We start from the raw sequence: 17,827 nt of genomic DNA, 5'->3' as shown, positions 1-17,827 counted from the left end.
CTCCACGTGTCCGTGGTTATATGCACCTTAACAGTAACCGCGTTGGTGGTAATGTGGTGGTGACTGCGGACCTAGTACCACGGTTGTATTTTGTTGGTTTTCGGAATGTGGCCAGGATTAAGTGGGCCGTGGTGGGGGGATGGTGGGGGGGCTCTCTAGTAGTGTCGGTAAAGGTGAAATTCTTGGACTGCCGCCAGACGAACCAATGCAAAGGCATTTGCCAACAATGTTTTCCCTGTTGGAGGAGGAGGGGGATGTTTTTGAGGCACTACGTGTCCTCTCCACGTGTCCGTGGTTATATGCACCTTAACAGTAACCGCGTTGGTGGTAATGTGGTGGTGACTGCGGACCTAGTACCACGGTTGTATTTTGTTGGTTTTCGGAATGTGGCCAGGATTAAGTGGGCCGTGGCGGGGGGATGGTGGGGGGGCTCTCTAGTAGTGTCGGTAAAGGTGAAATTCTTGGACTGCCGCCAGACGAACCAATGCAAAGGCATTTGCCAACAATGTTTTCCCTGTTGGAGGAGGAGGGGGATGTTTTTGAGGCACTACGTGTCCTCTCCACGTGTCCGTTCCATGTAAGCAATAGTAGCACTCAAGACAGGCCCCAGTAACAATTCTGAAGCAGCAGTATAGCGGGAGCGCAGTCTTCGTTCCATGTAAGCAATAGTAGCACTCAAGACAGGCCCCAGTAACAATTCTGAAGCAGCAGTATAGCGGGAGCGCAGTCTTCGTTCCATGTAAGCAATAGTAGCACTCAAGACAGGCCCCAGTAACAATTCTGAAGCAGCAGTATAGCGGGAGCGCAGTCTTCGTTCCATGTAAGCAATAGTAGCACTCAAGACAGGCCCCAGTAACAATTCTGAAGCAGCAGTATAGCGGGAGCGCAGTCTTCGTTCCATGTAAGCAATAGTAGCACTCAAGACAGGCCCCAGTAACAATTCTGAAGCAGCAGTATAGCGGGAGCGCAGTCTTCGTTCCATTTCAGTAGCCTTAGTATAGCCAAGGCACAAGTGACATTTATGTAGCTAAACTGTAGGCCAACCCCACACACCTTTCTGTACCATGAGTGCAGGCGAAGAACATAGAAATTACTATGATTACACTGTAGGTGAGGGCCCCAAAAAATTGGTGTACCAACAGTACTAATGTACCTCAGTAAAAATTGGCCATGCCCAATCAAGATGGCAGGTGAATCGCTTTGGTTAATGTGGCTTAAGTGGTAACTAGGCCTGGAGGCAGCCCAGTGTAACGAAAAATTGGTTCAAGTTAAAGTTCCAACGCTTTTAAGCTAATTGAAACTTAGAAAAATTGTTCAGAAAAATTATTTGAGTGAGCCTTGTGGCCCTAAGAAAAATTGCCCGTTCAGCGTGATTACGTGAGGTTTCAGGAGGAGGAGCAGGAGGAGGAGGAGGAGGAATATTAGACACAGATTGATGAAGCAGAAATGTCCCCGTTTTGGATGGTGAGAGAGAACGTAGCTTCCATCCGCGGGTGCAGCCTACGTATTGCTTACGTATCGCTGCTGTCCGCTGGTGGAGAACAGAAGTCTGGGGAAATCCAGCCTTTGTTCATCTTGATGAGTGTTAGCCTGTCGGCACTGTCGGTTGACAAGCGGCTACGCTTATCGGTGATGATTCCCCCAGCCGCACTAAACACCCTCTCCGACAAGACGCTAGCCGCAGGACAAGCAAGCACCTCAAGGGCATACAGGGCTAGTTCAGGCCACGTGTCCAGCTTCGACACCCAGTAGTTGTAGGGGGCAGAGGCGTCACCAAGGATGGTCGTGCGATCCGCTACGTACTCCCTCACCATCCTTTTGCAGTGCTCCCGCCGACTCAGCCGTGACTGGGGAGCGGTGACACAGTCTTGGTGGGGAGCCATAAAGCTGGCCAGGCCCTTAAAGACTGTTGCACTGCCTGGGATGTACATGCTGCTCGATCTACGCACATCCCCTGCAACATGGCCCTCGGAACTGCGCCTTCTGCCACTAGCGCTGTCGGCTGGGAATTTTACCATCAGCTTGTCCGCAAGGGTCCTGTGGTATAGCAACACTCTCGAACCCCTTTCCTCTTCGGGAATCAGAGTGGGCAGGTTCTCCTTATACCGTGGATCGAGCAGTGTGTACACCCAGTAATCCGTAGTGGCCAGAATGCGTGCAACGCGAGGGTCACGAGAAAGGCATCCTAACATGAAGTCAGCCATGTGTGCCAGGGTACCTGTACGCAACACATGGCTGTCTTCACTAGGAAGATCACTTTCAGGATCCTCCTCCTCCTCCTCCTCCTCCTCAGGCCATACACGCTGAAAGGATGACAGGCAATCAGCCGGTGTACCGTCAGCAGCGGGCCAAGCTGTCTCTTCCCCCTCCTCCTCATCCTCCTCATGCTCCTCCTCCTCCTCCTGTACGCGCTGAGAAATAGACAGGAGGGTGCCCTGACTATCCAGCGGCATACTGTCTTCCCCCGCCCCCGTTTCCGAGCGCAAAGCAGCTGCCTTTATGGTTTGCAGGGAATTTCTCAAGATGCATAGCAGAGGAATGGTGACGCTAATGATTGTAGCATCGCCGCTCACCACCTGGGTAGACTCCTCAAAATTACCAAGGACATGGCAGATGTCTGCCAACCAGGCCCACTCTTCTGAAAGGAATTGAGGAGGCTGACTCCCACTGCGCCGCCCATGTTGGAGTTGGTATTCGACTATAGCTCTACGCTGTTCATAGAGCCTGGCCAACATGTGGAGCGTAGAGTTCCACCGTGTGGGCACGTCGCACAGCAGTCGGTGCACTGGCAGCTTAAAGTGATGTTGCAGGGTGCGCAGGGTGGCAGCGTCCGTGTGGGACTTGCGGAAATGTGCGCAGAGCCGGCGCGCCTTTACGAGCAGGTCTGACAAGCGTGGGTAGCTTTTCAGAAAGCGCTGAACCACCAAATTAAATACGTGGGCCAGGCATGGCACGTGCGTGAGGCTGCCGAGCTGCAGAGCCGCCACCAGGTTACGGCCGTTGTCACACACGACCATGCCCGGTTGGAGGCTCAGCGGCGCAAGCCAGCGGTCCGTCTGCTGTGTCAGACCCTGCAGCAGTTCGTGGGCCGTGTGCCTCTTATCGCCTAAGCTGAGTAGTTTCAGCACGGCCTGCTGACGCTTGCCCACCGCTGTGCTGCCACACCGCGCGACACCGACTGCTGGCGACATGCTGCTGCTAACACATCTTGATTGTGAGACAGAGGAGGAGGAGGAGGAGGAGGGTGCTTTAGTGGAGGAAGCATAGACCTCCGCAGATACCAGCACCGAGCTGGGGCCCGCAATTCTGGGGGTGGGTAGGACGTGAGCGGTCCCAGGCTCTGACTCTGTCCCAGCCTCCACTAAATTCACCCAATGTGCCGTCAGGGAGATGTAGTGGCCCTGCCCGCCTGTGCTTGTCCACGTGTCCGTAGTTAAGTGGACCGTGGCAGTAACCGCGTTGGTGAGGGCGCGCACAATGTTGCGGGAGACGTGGTCGTGCAGGGCTGGGACGGCACATCGGGAAAAGTAGTGGCGACTGGGAACTGAGTAGCGCGGGGCCGCCGCCTCCATGATACTTTTGAAGGACTCCGTTTCCACAACCCTATACGGCAGCATCTCAAGGCTGATGAATTTTGCGATGCGGACGGTTAACGTTTGAGCGTGCGGGTGCGTGGCGGCGTACTTGCGCTTGCGCTCGAACACTTGCGCAAGCGACGGCTGAACGGTGCGCTGAACTACACTGCTGGATGGGGCCGAGGACAGCGGAGATGAGGGTGTGGGTGCAGGCCATGAGGCGGTAGTGCCTGTGTCCTGAGAGGGGGGTTGCATCTCAGTGGCAGGTTGGGGCACAGGGGGAGAGGCAGGGGTGCAAACCGGAGGCGGTGAACGGCCTTCGTCCCACCTTGTGGGGTGCTTGGCCATCATATGTCTGCGCATGCTGGTGGTGGTGAGGCTGTTGGTGTTGGCTCCCCGGCTGAGCTTTGCGCGACAAAGGTTGCACACCACTGTTCGTCGGTCGTCAGGCGTCTCTGTGAAAAACTGCCAGACCTTAGAGCACCTCGGCCTCCGCAGGGTGGCATGGCGCGAGGGGGCGCTTTGGGAAACACTTGGTGGATTATTCGGTCTGGCCCTGCCTCTACCCCTGGCCACTGCACTGCCTCTTGCAACCTGCCCTGCTGATGCCCTTGACTCCCCCTCTGAAGACCTGTCCTCCTGAGTAAGCGTTGCACACCAGGTGGGGTCAGTCACCTCATCGTCCTGCTGCTCTTCCTCCGAATCCTCTGTGCGCTGCTCCCTGGGACTTACTGCCCTTACTACTACCTCACTGCAAGACAACTGTGTCTGATCGTCATCGTCCTCCTCACCCACAGAAAGTTGTTGAGACAGTTGGCGGAAGTCCCCAGCCTCTTCCCCCGGACCCCGGGAACTTTCGAATGGTTGGGCATCAGTGACGATAAACTCCTCTGGTGGGAGAGGAACCGCTGCTGCCCAATCTAAGCAGGGGCCCGAGAACAGTTCCTGGGAGTGCTCCCGCTCCTGAGCAGGTGTTATTGTAGTGGAGTGAGGAGGCTGGGAGGAAGGAGGAGCAGCAGACAGAGGATTCGGATTGGCAGCAGTGGACGGCGCAGAACTGCGGGTAGACGATAGGTTGCTCGAAGCACTTTCTGCCATCCAGGACAGGACCTGCTCACACTGCTCATTTTCTAATAACCGTCTCCCGCGTGGACCCATTAATTGGGCGATGAATGTGGGGACGCCAGAAACGTGCCTCTCTCCTAATCGCGCAGCAGTCGGCTGCGACACACCTGGATCAGGAGCTTGGCCTGTGCCCACACCCTGACTTGGCCCTCCGCGTCCTCGGCCACGTCCACGTCCACGTCCTCTAGGCTTACCCCTACCCCTCAGCATGCTGTATTACCAGTGATTAGATTTCCCAGGCAGGAAATAAATTGGCGCAAGACTGCAGGCCAAATATAATTTTTGCCCTTTTTGGAAAACGAAAGGCCCCACTGCCTCTAGTGAATGAATTATCTAAGTTTAATAACTGTGCTGTGTCCCTGCTTATGTGTCACAGAACGTGAGGGTAGCAGAGTTATTAACTGTGGCAGAGCAGGTATTTTTTTTCCCAATTAAGGAAAGCAAATGGCGAACCCAGCAGTAAAGCGTAGCTGGCTGCGTATGATTTAGCAATGTTTTTCACGCAGCTCACACGTCTACACAGGCGTAAGGACGGACACAGGCTGGACAAATAGATTTGTTTTCAGTTTTTTCCCACCAACAGGCAGCACTGCGTATATTCAATGAACCTGCGAAGTTTAATAACTGCGCTGTGTCCCTGCTTATGTGTCACAGAACGTGAGGGTAGCAGAGTTATTATAACTCTTGGAGAGCAGGTATTTTTTTCCCCAATTAAGGAAAGCAAATGGCGAACCCAGCAGTAAAGCGTAGCTGGCTGCGTATGATTTAGCAATGTTTTTCACGCAGCTCACACGTCTACACAGGCGTAAGGACGGACACAGGCTGGACAAATAGATTTCTTTTCAGTTTTTTCCCACCAACAGGCAGCACTGCGTATATTCAATGAACCTGCGAAGTTTAATAACTGCGCTGTGTCCCTGCTTATGTGTCACAGAACGTGAGGGTAGCAGAGTTATTATAACTCTTGGAGAGCAGGTATTTTTTTTCCCAATTAAGGAAAGCAAATGGCGAACCCAGCAGTAAAGCGTAGCTGGCTGCGTATGATTTAGCAATGTTTTTCACGCAGCTCACACGTCTCCACAGGCGTAAGGACGGACACAGGCTGGACAAATAGATTTCTTTTCAGTTTTTTCCCACCAACAGGCAGCACTGCGTATATTCAATGAACCTGCGAAGTTTAATAACTGCGCTGTGTCCCTGCTTATGTGTCACAGAACGTGAGGGTAGCAGAGTTATTATAACTCTTGGAGAGCAGGTATTTTTTTTCCCAATTAAGGAAAGCAAATGGCGAACCCAGCAGTAAAGCGTAGCTGGCTGCGTATGATTTAGCAATGTTTTTCACGCAGCTCACACGTCTACACAGGCGTAAGGACGGACACAGGCTGGACAAATAGATTTGTTTTCAGTTTTTTCCCACCAACAGGCAGCACTGCGTATATTCAATGAACCTGCGAAGTTTAATAACTGCGCTGTGTCCCTGCTTATGTGTCACAGAACGTGAGGGTAGCAGAGTTATTATAACTCTTGGAGAGCAGGTATTTTTTTTCCCAATTAAGGAAAGCAAATGGCGAACCCAGCAGTAAAGCGTAGCTGGCTGCGTATGATTTAGCAATGTTTTTCACGCAGCTCACACGTCTCCACAGGCGTAAGGACGGACACAGGCTGGACAAATAGATTTCTTTTCAGTTTTTTCCCACCAACAGGCAGCACTGCGTATATTCAATGAACCTGCGAAGTTTAATAACTGCGCTGTGTCCCTGCTTATGTGTCACAGAACGTGAGGGTAGCAGAGTTATTATAACTCTTGGAGAGCAGGTATTTTTTTTCCCAATTAAGGAAAGCAAATGGCGAACCCAGCAGTAAAGCGTAGCTGGCTGCGTATGATTTAGCAATGTTTTTCACGCAGCTCACACGTCTACACAGGCGTAAGGACGGACACAGGCTGGACAAATAGATTTGTTTTCAGTTTTTTCCCACCAACAGGCAGCACTGCGTATATTCAATGAACCTGCGAAGTTTAATAACTGCGCTGTGTCCCTGCTTATGTGTCACAGAACGTGAGGGTAGCAGAGTTATTATAACTCTTGGAGAGCAGGTATTTTTTTCCCCAATTAAGGAAAGCAAATGGCGAACCCAGCAGTAAAGCGTAGCTGGCTGCGTATGATTTAGCAATGTTTTTCACGCAGCTCACACGTCTACACAGGCGTAAGGACGGACACAGGCTGGACAAATAGATTTCTTTTCAGTTTTTTCCCACCAACAGGCAGCACTGCGTATATTCAATGAACCTGCGAAGTTTAATAACTGCGCTGTGTCCCTGCTTATGTGTCACAGAACGTGAGGGTAGCAGAGTTATTATAACTCTTGGAGAGCAGGTATTTTTTTTCCCAATTAAGGAAAGCAAATGGCGAACCCAGCAGTAAAGCGTAGCTGGCTGCGTATGATTTAGCAATGTTTTTCACGCAGCTCACACGTCTCCACAGGCGTAAGGACGGACACAGGCTGGACAAATAGATTTGTTTTCAGTTTTTTCCCACCAACAGGCAGCACTGCGTATATTCAATGAACCTGCGAAGTTTAATAACTGCGCTGTGTCCCTGCTTATGTGTCACAGAACGTGAGGGTAGCAGAGTTATTATAACTCTTGGAGAGCAGGTATTTTTTTCCCCAATTAAGGAAAGCAAATGGCGAACCCAGCAGTAAAGCGTAGCTGGGTGCGTATGATTTAGCAATGTTTTTCACGCAGCTCACACGTCTCCACAGGCGTAAGGACGGACACAGGCTGGACAAATAGATTTGTTTTCAGTTTTTTCCCACCAACAGGCAGCACTGCGTATATTCTATGAATAATAACTGTGTTGTGGCCCTGCCTATACAATTCTTTCCCTGCAGTATCAATGGAGGGTGCAATGCTCTGCAGAGGCGATTTTGAGAAGCCCAAAAAAAATGCAGCACAGCCAACAGCAGCCTGGACAGTACTGCACACGGATAAATATGGCCCTAGAAAGGACCGTTGAGGTTCTTGAAGGCTACACTCACTCCTAACACTCTCCCTGCCTATGCAGCACTTCTGTCCCTAATGCCAGGTGCAACGGTCTGCAGAGGCGATTTTGAGAAAGAAAAAAAAATCCCACTGCTAACAGCAGCCAACACACAGCTATCAGTGGCCCTAATAAGGACCTTTGGGGGGTCTTGAAGCCTACACTAACTACCAATTCTTTCCCTACAGCAGCTCCGGTATAAACAGCACTGTCCCTCATCTAACTCACACCGCATCTGAGGCGAGCCGCGGGAGGGGCCGACTTTTATATTAGGCGAACACCTGATCTCGCCAGCCACTCACAGCAGGGGGGTGGTATAGGGCTTAAACGTTGCAGGGGGAAGTTGTAATGCCTTCCCTGTCTTTCAATTGGCCAGAAAAGCGCGCTAACGTCTCAGGGAAGGAAGTGAAAGTAACCAGAACACCGCATGGTGTTCGTCACGAATAACGAACATCCCGAACACCCTAATATTCGCACGAATATCAAGCTCGGACGAACGCGTTCGCTCATCTCTATTGGTTATACATGGGTATCGATGGCGCATCAAATCCAATGTAGGCAGGCTGTAGACTGCAAGCAGATTTGCTAGCATTATTTCGTTATACGGATTAGTCTGTAGCCCTTCTGGCCAGAAAGCTGGATATATACAACAGATAAAAGTTGGCCAATGATCTTATATGTATGGGGAGCTATTTGGAGTAACAGAGGTTGGTCATGTTGAATCCCCCTTAGTTGCATGCTATGAGACTAATTTGGACTGTTTGTATGAAGCTTTGTAATGTCAAATGCCTTTACAGAATCGGCTTGGCTATTGCACGACGACTTGCTCAGGATGGTGCTAAGGTTCTTGTCAGTAGCCGAAAGCAACAAAATGTGGACAAGGCTGTTCAAGAACTGAAAATGGAAGGTCTGGATGTAGAAGGGACAGTCTGCCACGTGGGGAAGAATGAAGACCGAGTAAAACTAGTGAACACCGTAAGTGTGTAATGCATTCCTTCTGAAAGAACTTTGGTGGGGGCCGTCATTTTTTTGAGGGATTTTCCGCATAAGACTTTGAAAGTCCCCCATTTACATAGCAAAAGTTATTTGTACATAGGATGAAAAAACGTCATATGTCCATCTAGTTCAAGCTATTCTGCAGTGTTCCTCGGGGGTGAGGCGATAAGGCATCTATGGGGTAGTTGCTAACTGTCCTGATTAAAGGGTAAACACTAAATTACTTTTCTGTTCACATCCCTTTGAAACAAAAGTGGAATGAATCCCCTCCTGGAGAAGAGTGCTGCATAGTTCCATCACTCTTGCTGTAGGAAAACCTTGTCCATGCTGATGGAGAGACCTTCATTGTGCTAGGCATAGTGGATGAAGCTTAAAGGCGTTATCTAGGCAGTGCCCGCCATCAGACATCGGGATCGGAGTGAAAGCCACTGCCCCGACCTGTGTAGTGGCCGGCGCTCTTAATTGATGGGAAATGGGCTTGAAATTGCAGGCTGGGCTCCCATTGATTTCAATGAAACTTTCGCCACCAATTACAAGCGGCGGCTGCTACACAGGGGTTGGAGCAGCGCTTTCACTCCCACCCTGTTATATCTTGGCAGGCGCTGTCTGCATAACCCCTTTAAGTGTGAAAGGATAATTTTTTGCAAACTCCAAAAGGGGGCTGCAACTTTTTGAGAAAAGGGTGGGGTTTATTGCAACATTTTGCCAGCCAGTATTTTGGTGCAAAATCTGTCGGGAAAACCAAGCCAACTAATAGGTAGTATAGAGTTAGAATAGACAGTCTAAAGATATTTCTCATCCAGCAATCAATGCGTTAATAATCTCGCAGGGTTTTTTTTGCAACAGTGGAAATGATCAGATATGAGAAGCCCTAAGGTCCCCTGTCCACGGCTGTGACGGAATATCGCTAGCAATATTCTGCCGTGGGGGATGAGAGGGGAGAGCTGTCAGGTCTCTGCTGTGAGCCTATCTGACAGATGGGCTCACCGCGGAGAATCGTGGCATGCCACGATTGGAATCCAGCTAGCAACGCTTAGGGAATCGCTAATCAACACTATGGATAGCGTTCACTTCGTTACCTGCAGCCGGATTTTCACCATGGGTAACGCGATGAACTATCGCCCATGGACAGGCAGCCTTAGGCCCCCTGTCCATGGGTGTTGCGGTATCCCGCAGCGGAGCACTGCCGCGGGAGCCGCCCCCCGGGAGCAGGAGACGCAGATGGATCTCAGCGGTCAGCCTAATTGCTGGCTGCGAGTGGAGAATCGCTATGATTCTCTGCTCGTAGAGATGGGGCCGGCGCTTTCCAAAGTAATGCCATTGAAAGCTTTCAGACGGCATGATTCGCCGGTGAAATCACTGCCGTGCACAGGGGACCTTATGTTCATCCCCTTCTGGTATTAATTTAAGTGCTATTAATTACATCATGTCTGTGCACTTTTATCCTGTTCTGGTAGTCATTTCATGTGCAAATTAATCACACCATGTTTGTGCCCTCACATATGATCATGTGATGTGTTTTATATAAATACGTCTGTAGATCTGTTCCATTATACCTGGGGAAGAACCCCGAGTAGGCTCAAAGGCTCGCTAGAATATCATGTATTTTTTTTAACCATTAAAAGGTATCTACAAGATGACTTGGTTTCTCTCACTGAGGACAATCACACTTTGCTCCATTGGCTAACACTGTGCTAAACTATTTTCATTTTGATAAATCTGACAGATTTTAAGACTAAGTTTGCGATGTCTATTAGACGGTATTATATAATCTGCCCCAGTGTTTGTGTGGTCTGAAAAGTCATTTATATTCTCATCATGTGCATCGGTGCCCTTTTTGATACACACCTATGATCCTATTCGACTTGACGGCAGCTGCCTGGCACTGATTGCTACAGTTTATTTTGCCATCCACTTTTTGTCTTCTGGCAACAAATAAAAGGCAATGTCTCATGAAGACAAGCCCTGTCCGTCTACCCTATTAGGGCACATGGATGTCATGGGGAAGGGTTGTCTCCCACTGGAGACCCCCTCTATGAGCCACAATGGAAAGCTGTTCTGTATGAAGCCTTGCTGTTCAGGTGGTATGAGCCATCTAGTACACTGATAGCCATTCGTCTAAATGGACTCATTACTACATTTCCTCTGCAGTAAATGCCTGCCGGAACTCCACCTGCCCTTGTAAATGAGTTTTGTCTCGAGCGCCCGGAGCATGGCCTGTGGTGATTAGCTGATCACTCCACCATCTTTTGAAGTCGGTTGTCTCTCATGAGACAACACCTTTAACCCATTAATAGAGTATTAATATATTTGCTATCAGATGTAACCTCCAGCTCATGCTGATTACACAGTAAACTCTTTTCATGCATCCATTTTCCAGGCTATACAGAAATTTGGGGGAGTTGATATCCTTGTTTCTAATGCTGCTGTTAACCCCTTTTTTGGGAACGTATTGGACTCTACAGAGGAAGTGTGGGAAAAGGTAAGACTGGTTAAAAAAGCACTTCATGTATTACAATGCCATCACTGCTTGTAATGCCTCATCAGTATACACAATGTATTCCTCGCTGGTCAGTGTTATATACAGTCATTGTCTGGAGGTCAGTGCAAAGTCCTTGGAAATTGCTGGATACTTTTCCTATTCTGTGGAATGGAAAAATACTCCTCAGTTGTTGCAGTGCTGACCAGAGTCCCAATAAGTTATCCAGTTCTTAAGGCCCATTTACACGCAAAGACAATCTTTCAAACGATTGAATGACTGACATTTTGCATAAAGTGTTAATGGACACTAATGTCCATAAGCGCTTTATTAGCTTCATTTGCATGTAAAAGGGCCTCCAGTAGCTGTTTGCAAAGCACAGCATGTGGTCTGAGCTCTGCACACAGCTCCTTTGTTCTTGCATGGGCTGTCGGCAGAATACAATGTAATCTCTGATTCCCATGCAGAACACAGTGTACGGTCCCTGTTCTCTCTCTCCGGCTGAACGATGGATTTTAAGCTTGCCCTAAAATTCTCATTCAGCCGAGGAGTAAACGACGGTGCGTTTACACGCGACGATTATCGCTCATATGCCATCTATTGAACGAATTTTGAGCAATAATCGATGCGTGTAAATGGGCCTTTAGGCTCTGGCTACATGGTGACATTTTGTTGTGATAAAATCATGACACTTCTACAAACTTGATGTTTCCTTAGGGGATAAATACTTGAAAAAGTACTTGAATTAGGGCTTTTATCCACTAGTGTTTTTTTAACGCTGCGATATCGCTGCGTTTTTTTTACTGCAAATGTCAATGGGACTTTCTAATGTTAAAATCGTAAAGCACAAAAATCGCAGAAGCACAAGCTTGCGATTTTACTATTAAAAAGTCTCATTGACAATTGCAGTAAAAAAACGCTGCGATATTGCAGCGCTAAAAAGATGCTAGTGGGTAAAAGCCCTTAGGCTGAGCTGCAATACCAGACATAGTCACTAGGGTGGTGCTACTTTAGAAAAATGGCAGACGTTTTCATTTATTTTAGTCGGCACATGCTACTACTTTTGGGAGATTTTACAAAAGCTGTTATACTTCTGAGATACATATTCAATATTGCCAATTAGCTTGGACTCTATTTACTTTGATAATGCTTGAAAAAAATTAAAGCATTGCTCATGTTTAACCCCTTCATGACCTGACCTTCCCATCCCCCAGTCCTCCACCACCACTATAAATTGATAACGCTGCTGTTTGGACTCTGTGCAGCAGCAACGTAAGTTTATGTTCTGCTGTCCACAGGCGATCGCAGCCCTTCAACAGCAGATAAAATACCCGAACAGGCTGTTACAAACATCCTGTTTGGTGCTATGATTGGGTCTTGAATGATTCAGGTCAGGATGACGTCATCAGTGACAACCAGTCACAACGCTGAGCGGGAAAGTTTAATTTAGTGCCAAACTTTATTGTAGCTGTATCAGTAGCTTTCCCACCTGTCAGTTGGAGATCAGAGGAAGGATAAGGACTGCTAGTGTGTAAATCGCCAGGCATTAACCCCTAATTCACCCCTACCACTACAATCACCTGTTCTATATAATTAGTACAGATGTTTGTATAGAATAGTACTGGTTTTTAATAATTTATCCAGAACTAAATTACATTTATAAGGATACTTTCACACACAGTGGATTCTGGTGCAAATCCACACCAAAATCTGTAGCATATATTGCGCTGTGGATTTTAGGGCAGCCATGCACCAAAATCTGCGTCCCACCATTTGTGTAGATTTTGAAACGGATCCGCAGCTAATTTCATCCTTTCAAATGCAGGGGGTGAAGTCTGTTATGGATCCACATCAAACTCGGCACCAGTAGTGTAATGTGGAATTTGAATTGGAAAATCTACGCCAACTCTGCTACGTGTGTTAAATTTTTTGATTTATTCCATCAATGAATTTCATTTAATTATAATACCATATAAATAAATAAATTAAAAAAAAATTAAGTATAAATGAAAATGAAAAGCAATATACGTCAGAATTCTAAAAATTGGTGTTAAATTAGTGAGTCTCCTAAATTGCTCAGGAATGTGCCAAATTTTTCTATGTGCTTCCAAAATAAACAAGTGGAAATATATGTCTGATAAATAACTAGTACAGTATGTATGTACATATTTGAGGTGCTGCAGCTAAAAAAAAATAAAGAAAAAACATTTTAAAAAATGTTGCTAAATTTTGGAGTTTTTAATAAATACTCGCAAATCATATAGGTCTACTTTTACCACCTAAATAAAATACAATATTGTATGTGTACATACAATGTCAGAATTACTTGGATATGCAAACCATCACAGAGTTATTTTCTGTTAAGGTGACACATGCCAGATTTCCAAAATTTGGCCTGGTCATTAAGGCCGAATGCACACAGCGAGGTCCAGACTGCGAGATCTCATAGCTGAATCGGTCCCTGTGCCCCGGCAGTGATCACCCCCTTACCTGTGTGATGTCTTCTTCTCTGTGCTGCGGATGTGCAGGCAGTGCAGAGAATGACGCAGGTCCGCAGTGATTTTGAAATTGACATTTTGGAATCGCCACGGGACGGACATCTTTCATTGACTGCAAGGGAAGCAATCCATGTAAGGTCTGCACTAGAATAGGAATTGCTGCGATTTCCCACCCGCGAGTGAAAAATCGCAGTTGATTTCCACTCATGGGCATGGGAAAAGCAGTTTGCATAGCCTGTCTAGGGGCAGTATTTGCTTCAGGATTTGGAGGCAAACGCCCGCTCCAGATCCTACAGTGCAAATACGCCCATGTGCATTGAACCTAAAGGTCCATTTACACGGGACGACTGACGGCCAAACGATGCCTAACACACGTCCCTGTGTGTCCTCGCTCCCGTGCTGTCACACGGGAGCTACTGGTGCTGGCTTGCTCACGGAGCAGCCAGCAGGGGGCCCAGCAGTGCAGGAGATTTCTCTCCCCTTGTTCCTCTGCCCCTCTCCATTGAGATAACACAGCAGCATAAACGATGGTCGATGAGCTTATCGCTCATCGTTCAGTGAAAATAGCGGCCGTTCAGTAGTGAACGGCCGCTGGGTTATCTCAATAGAAAGGGGCAGGGGAGCAAGAGGAGAGAAATCTCCTGCACTGCCCCCCTGCTGGTCACTTTAGAGACAGCTCTAAAAGCTCCCTTGTGACAGCACGGGAGCACGGACACACATGGACGAGTGTCGGGGATCGTTTACCTGGCAGTCGTCCCGTCTAAATAGACCTTTAGGCACAAACAGACTTGATCTCGAAAGGTTAATCTTTCAATCTAGAAGAAGAGCATGCAATGAATTCATATACGTAAGGTCAGCATACTACCAAGGTCATTCCAAACCAGAGAATGTCTGAAATTATGAGTTGGCAAATGCCAAAGATAAATTTTTATTAAATATTCTGTATATATTGAATGGCCACTATATTAGACACCGGCCCTTTCACAATCAGTTTCCCTGTATGGAAATTAGATACATGACCCTGTGGTGTTTCAATGTGAATCCATATTGGAATGGGAAAATCCTTCTACAGCTAAGGGCAGCTAAGGGTCACAGACAGATCTTTATATAGCGGTCATCTACCGTAAAAATTGTAGAATATAAAAAATTTGAGCTGTCTTACCTTCCCACATTATAGTAGAGTCCACAGTCTCCTCTACAACCAGTGACATACCTGTATGTCATTGGACCCTGAGGTAGGTATGGAGCGGGCTCATGACCCAAGCCTGCTCCATACGCCGTGGGTGCTGGGGGTAACAGCTGACTCCTGACCACAGTGCCCACAATCAAAGTTTACTTTGATCACATTCATTTATCCTAAATACGGCAGCTAGACTCCCCTTCCTATCCAGCGTAATAACACGAATACAGCAAATAAAGCAATAATCTGATAAATCTTAAGAATGATTAGGGATGGTAAAGTAGGCATGAGGAGCCATAAGCGGTGGCGCTTGCGAGCACATGGGGAATGGAAAGAGAGGGTTGCAGGGAAGGTAGAAAGAGTAAATAGGATCACCGACCTTTGTGTTGGGCAAGGGGAGGAATGTGAAGGGGAGTGTCAAGAAGCTGGAGATGGTAAAGGTAAAAAAAAGGTGGGTGGACCTAACCTAGGGGGGATAAGAAAGGTGACCCAGGCTGGGGGAGATCTGTCAATCCCAGGGAGCAGCTTGCCTTAAAAATAATGCCTGAGAGGAGAGAGAAGGCGTATGGCCTACTGTCAGCATGATCGTCACTGGCCGGCAAGCGAGACCTGACTAGCCTTGTGAACCGGGTGGCATGCAAGGTCTGGCTATTCCCAGGAGTTTAGTGCCATGATAGGCTTCAAGCTTCCTGTGTGTGATGGATACAAATAAAGTGTGGCACCTGCCACAGAAACATTTTTCCAAAGCCATACTGTGTATGGCTTTCGTTTACAGTAATGTTTGCCCAGAAAAAGCGTCTCTGGGATAGAAGTCTAAGAGAGCCCGTGTACGTAGCAGGTCCCTTCCGTTAACAGTAATTGCACTGGTCTTCAGTGATATATCACTCATAGTCACTCTGCTCACTATTCTTTTCTCAGATTCTGGACGTTAATGTTAAAGCAACATTCCTGTTGGTGAAGCTTGTGGTGCCCAAAATGCAGGAAAGAGGGTGAGGATTTGGGGGTATGAAGTGGGCTTTTCTTTACTAGTGTGATCTGTTTTGCACAATCTATATTTGTTCTACTACGACTTAACATTACTGAAGTGAATAAGAAACTACAAAATATGTGTACAGTTCACAATCTATAGACATATATAACATATATTGCACTGTATATCTTCAGTTTGATATTTACAAAATCGGTGTTCATCCGAGCAGAGGCCTAACGATAGGGGGTATAGAAGTAACAATGTCAGCCGGGACGGGCTATACAAATAACAAGTCCCTCCCTTCCCACATTGACCCAGGCTCTTTAAGTTACACCTCTGAATTACATTGTGAAGGTTTAACCTCTACTATTCAACTAGCATTATGGATGACTTATATCTTTGTACTGCGCCAATAATAATAATAATCTTTATTTGTATAGCGCCAACTTATTCCGCAGCGCCTTCTACATCTCATCACTATTGCTAACCCGCAGGACTGTTCTTTCTGTTTTCACAGCGGCGGTAGTATTGTGATTGTCTCATCTATAGCAGCTTTTTCCCCTACTCCAGTAAGTAAATATTATTTTAAATATTACTACTTCTTATTCTCACATGCAATTTTTGATGCTTTTTATATTTCAAAACGCCAGACATGATACATAAAAGAATCCTTCGTTTAGTCTTCCCATTTTTTTTTAATCCACTACTGTCTTTAGGTTTAAAAAATACCACAAAAGCTGCCACCAGGCTGAAGGTTAGATGAAAGAAGCATAAATCAGTGCAAAAAGAATGACTAGTTTTATTCCTCCATGCCAAAAATAATTAAAATGCTACGTTTCGAGCGCGCAGTGTCTTTGTCAACCTCAGAAAATGTCGCCTGTGTGAATATGGCCAGATACCAATCACATTAAAAAGACAAACGCTCAATCCAAGACAGCCCACCAAACTAACAGGTGCAACAAATACAATAAAATGACATTAAAATCATAATTGTGTTCAATCATGTTTATTAAAAATGTTCAAATAGACAACAGCAATGCATAAGATAAATCTGCCAATAATTTTCAGTCAAAGTGTAACAACCTCATGTGACTGCAAAGTAAAATTATGACTGAAAGGGAATATACTGCATGTCAATAGAATCAAAACTGGGAAGGAGAGATTGAGTCTGAGGACCCTTACGAGTCCAATCTACCTGTTTCCAACCAAATTTTAAAGGAAGCTGTGGCTCTCATAGCAATCAACGGCCTCCAAAGTTCGTAAGATCTGTTCCTCTCCACCTCCTCCAACAACCCTCCCCCCCACTTCATATCTCATAAGCCTATCAAGTTTCTCTGTCCATATAATCCTTACTGGGGGTAGTGGAACGCCACAGACCAGGGACAGACATCCTTACTGCCAATATAACTAGTCGCAGTAACTCTGATTTGATCTTGGCTATAGCCCCAGGTAACATCAATAAGGGGGCCATTTTAGCTGTTATGGACACCGCTGACCGGGTCATATTGTTATAGAGAAGCTCCACACTGCTCCAGAGATCTCTAACTGTTGGGCACTCCCACCATATATGCAGCATTGTCCCTGGACTGTCTTGACATCGCCAACACATAGGGAAGATCTGCGCATCGATTTGATGCAACCTCAACGGTGTCCGATACCAGCAAGATAAAATCGTAAAATTCTGTTCCTGTAGTCTACCAAATTTAGTGCTCTTCTTGCACAAGAGGAAAGCCCTCCTCCAATCTTATTCGGCACAGTCACTTCCCAATTCCCACTTCTATTGCCCCGTATAACCGGGGAGGTTGTCCTCCGCCTCGCGGGACAACAGCAATTTGTATATTAACGAGATCCCGTGCTCAACAGGGTATGACAACATACACAAAGCTTCGAAATGCGCTAGTGGCAAAGTGCGGCAGCCTCTGGGTTCCACATAACCCCTCACCTGAAAATAGCTCAGCCAAGC

The 17,827-nt window shown here is 47.2% G+C and overlaps 2 protein-coding genes across 2 annotated transcripts in view; both read left to right on the top strand.

The window, feature by feature from the left end:
* The window catches only part of LOC136628240 (dehydrogenase/reductase SDR family member 4-like), a 143,837-nt gene that overhangs the window by 76,656 nt on the left and 49,354 nt on the right, over positions 1-17,827 (top strand). The window lies entirely within an intron of this gene.
* Positions 1-17,827, top strand: part of LOC136628920 (dehydrogenase/reductase SDR family member 4-like) — a 46,537-nt gene that overhangs the window by 3,357 nt on the left and 25,353 nt on the right. The window contains exons 3-6 of the mRNA XM_066604995.1: positions 8,539-8,716; positions 11,118-11,219; positions 15,813-15,883; positions 16,382-16,433. Of these exons, the coding sequence (XP_066461092.1) occupies positions 8,539-8,716; positions 11,118-11,219; positions 15,813-15,883; positions 16,382-16,433 (403 nt within the window). The remainder of the gene's footprint in view (positions 1-8,538; positions 8,717-11,117; positions 11,220-15,812; positions 15,884-16,381; positions 16,434-17,827) is intronic.

This window comes from Eleutherodactylus coqui, chromosome 5 (assembly GCF_035609145.1).
Source record: "Eleutherodactylus coqui strain aEleCoq1 chromosome 5, aEleCoq1.hap1, whole genome shotgun sequence".
In the NCBI taxonomy this organism is placed as follows: domain Eukaryota; kingdom Metazoa; phylum Chordata; class Amphibia; order Anura; family Eleutherodactylidae; genus Eleutherodactylus; species Eleutherodactylus coqui.
Note: the sequence above shows the minus strand (reverse complement) of the source record. Positions and strands in the feature narration are given on the sequence as shown.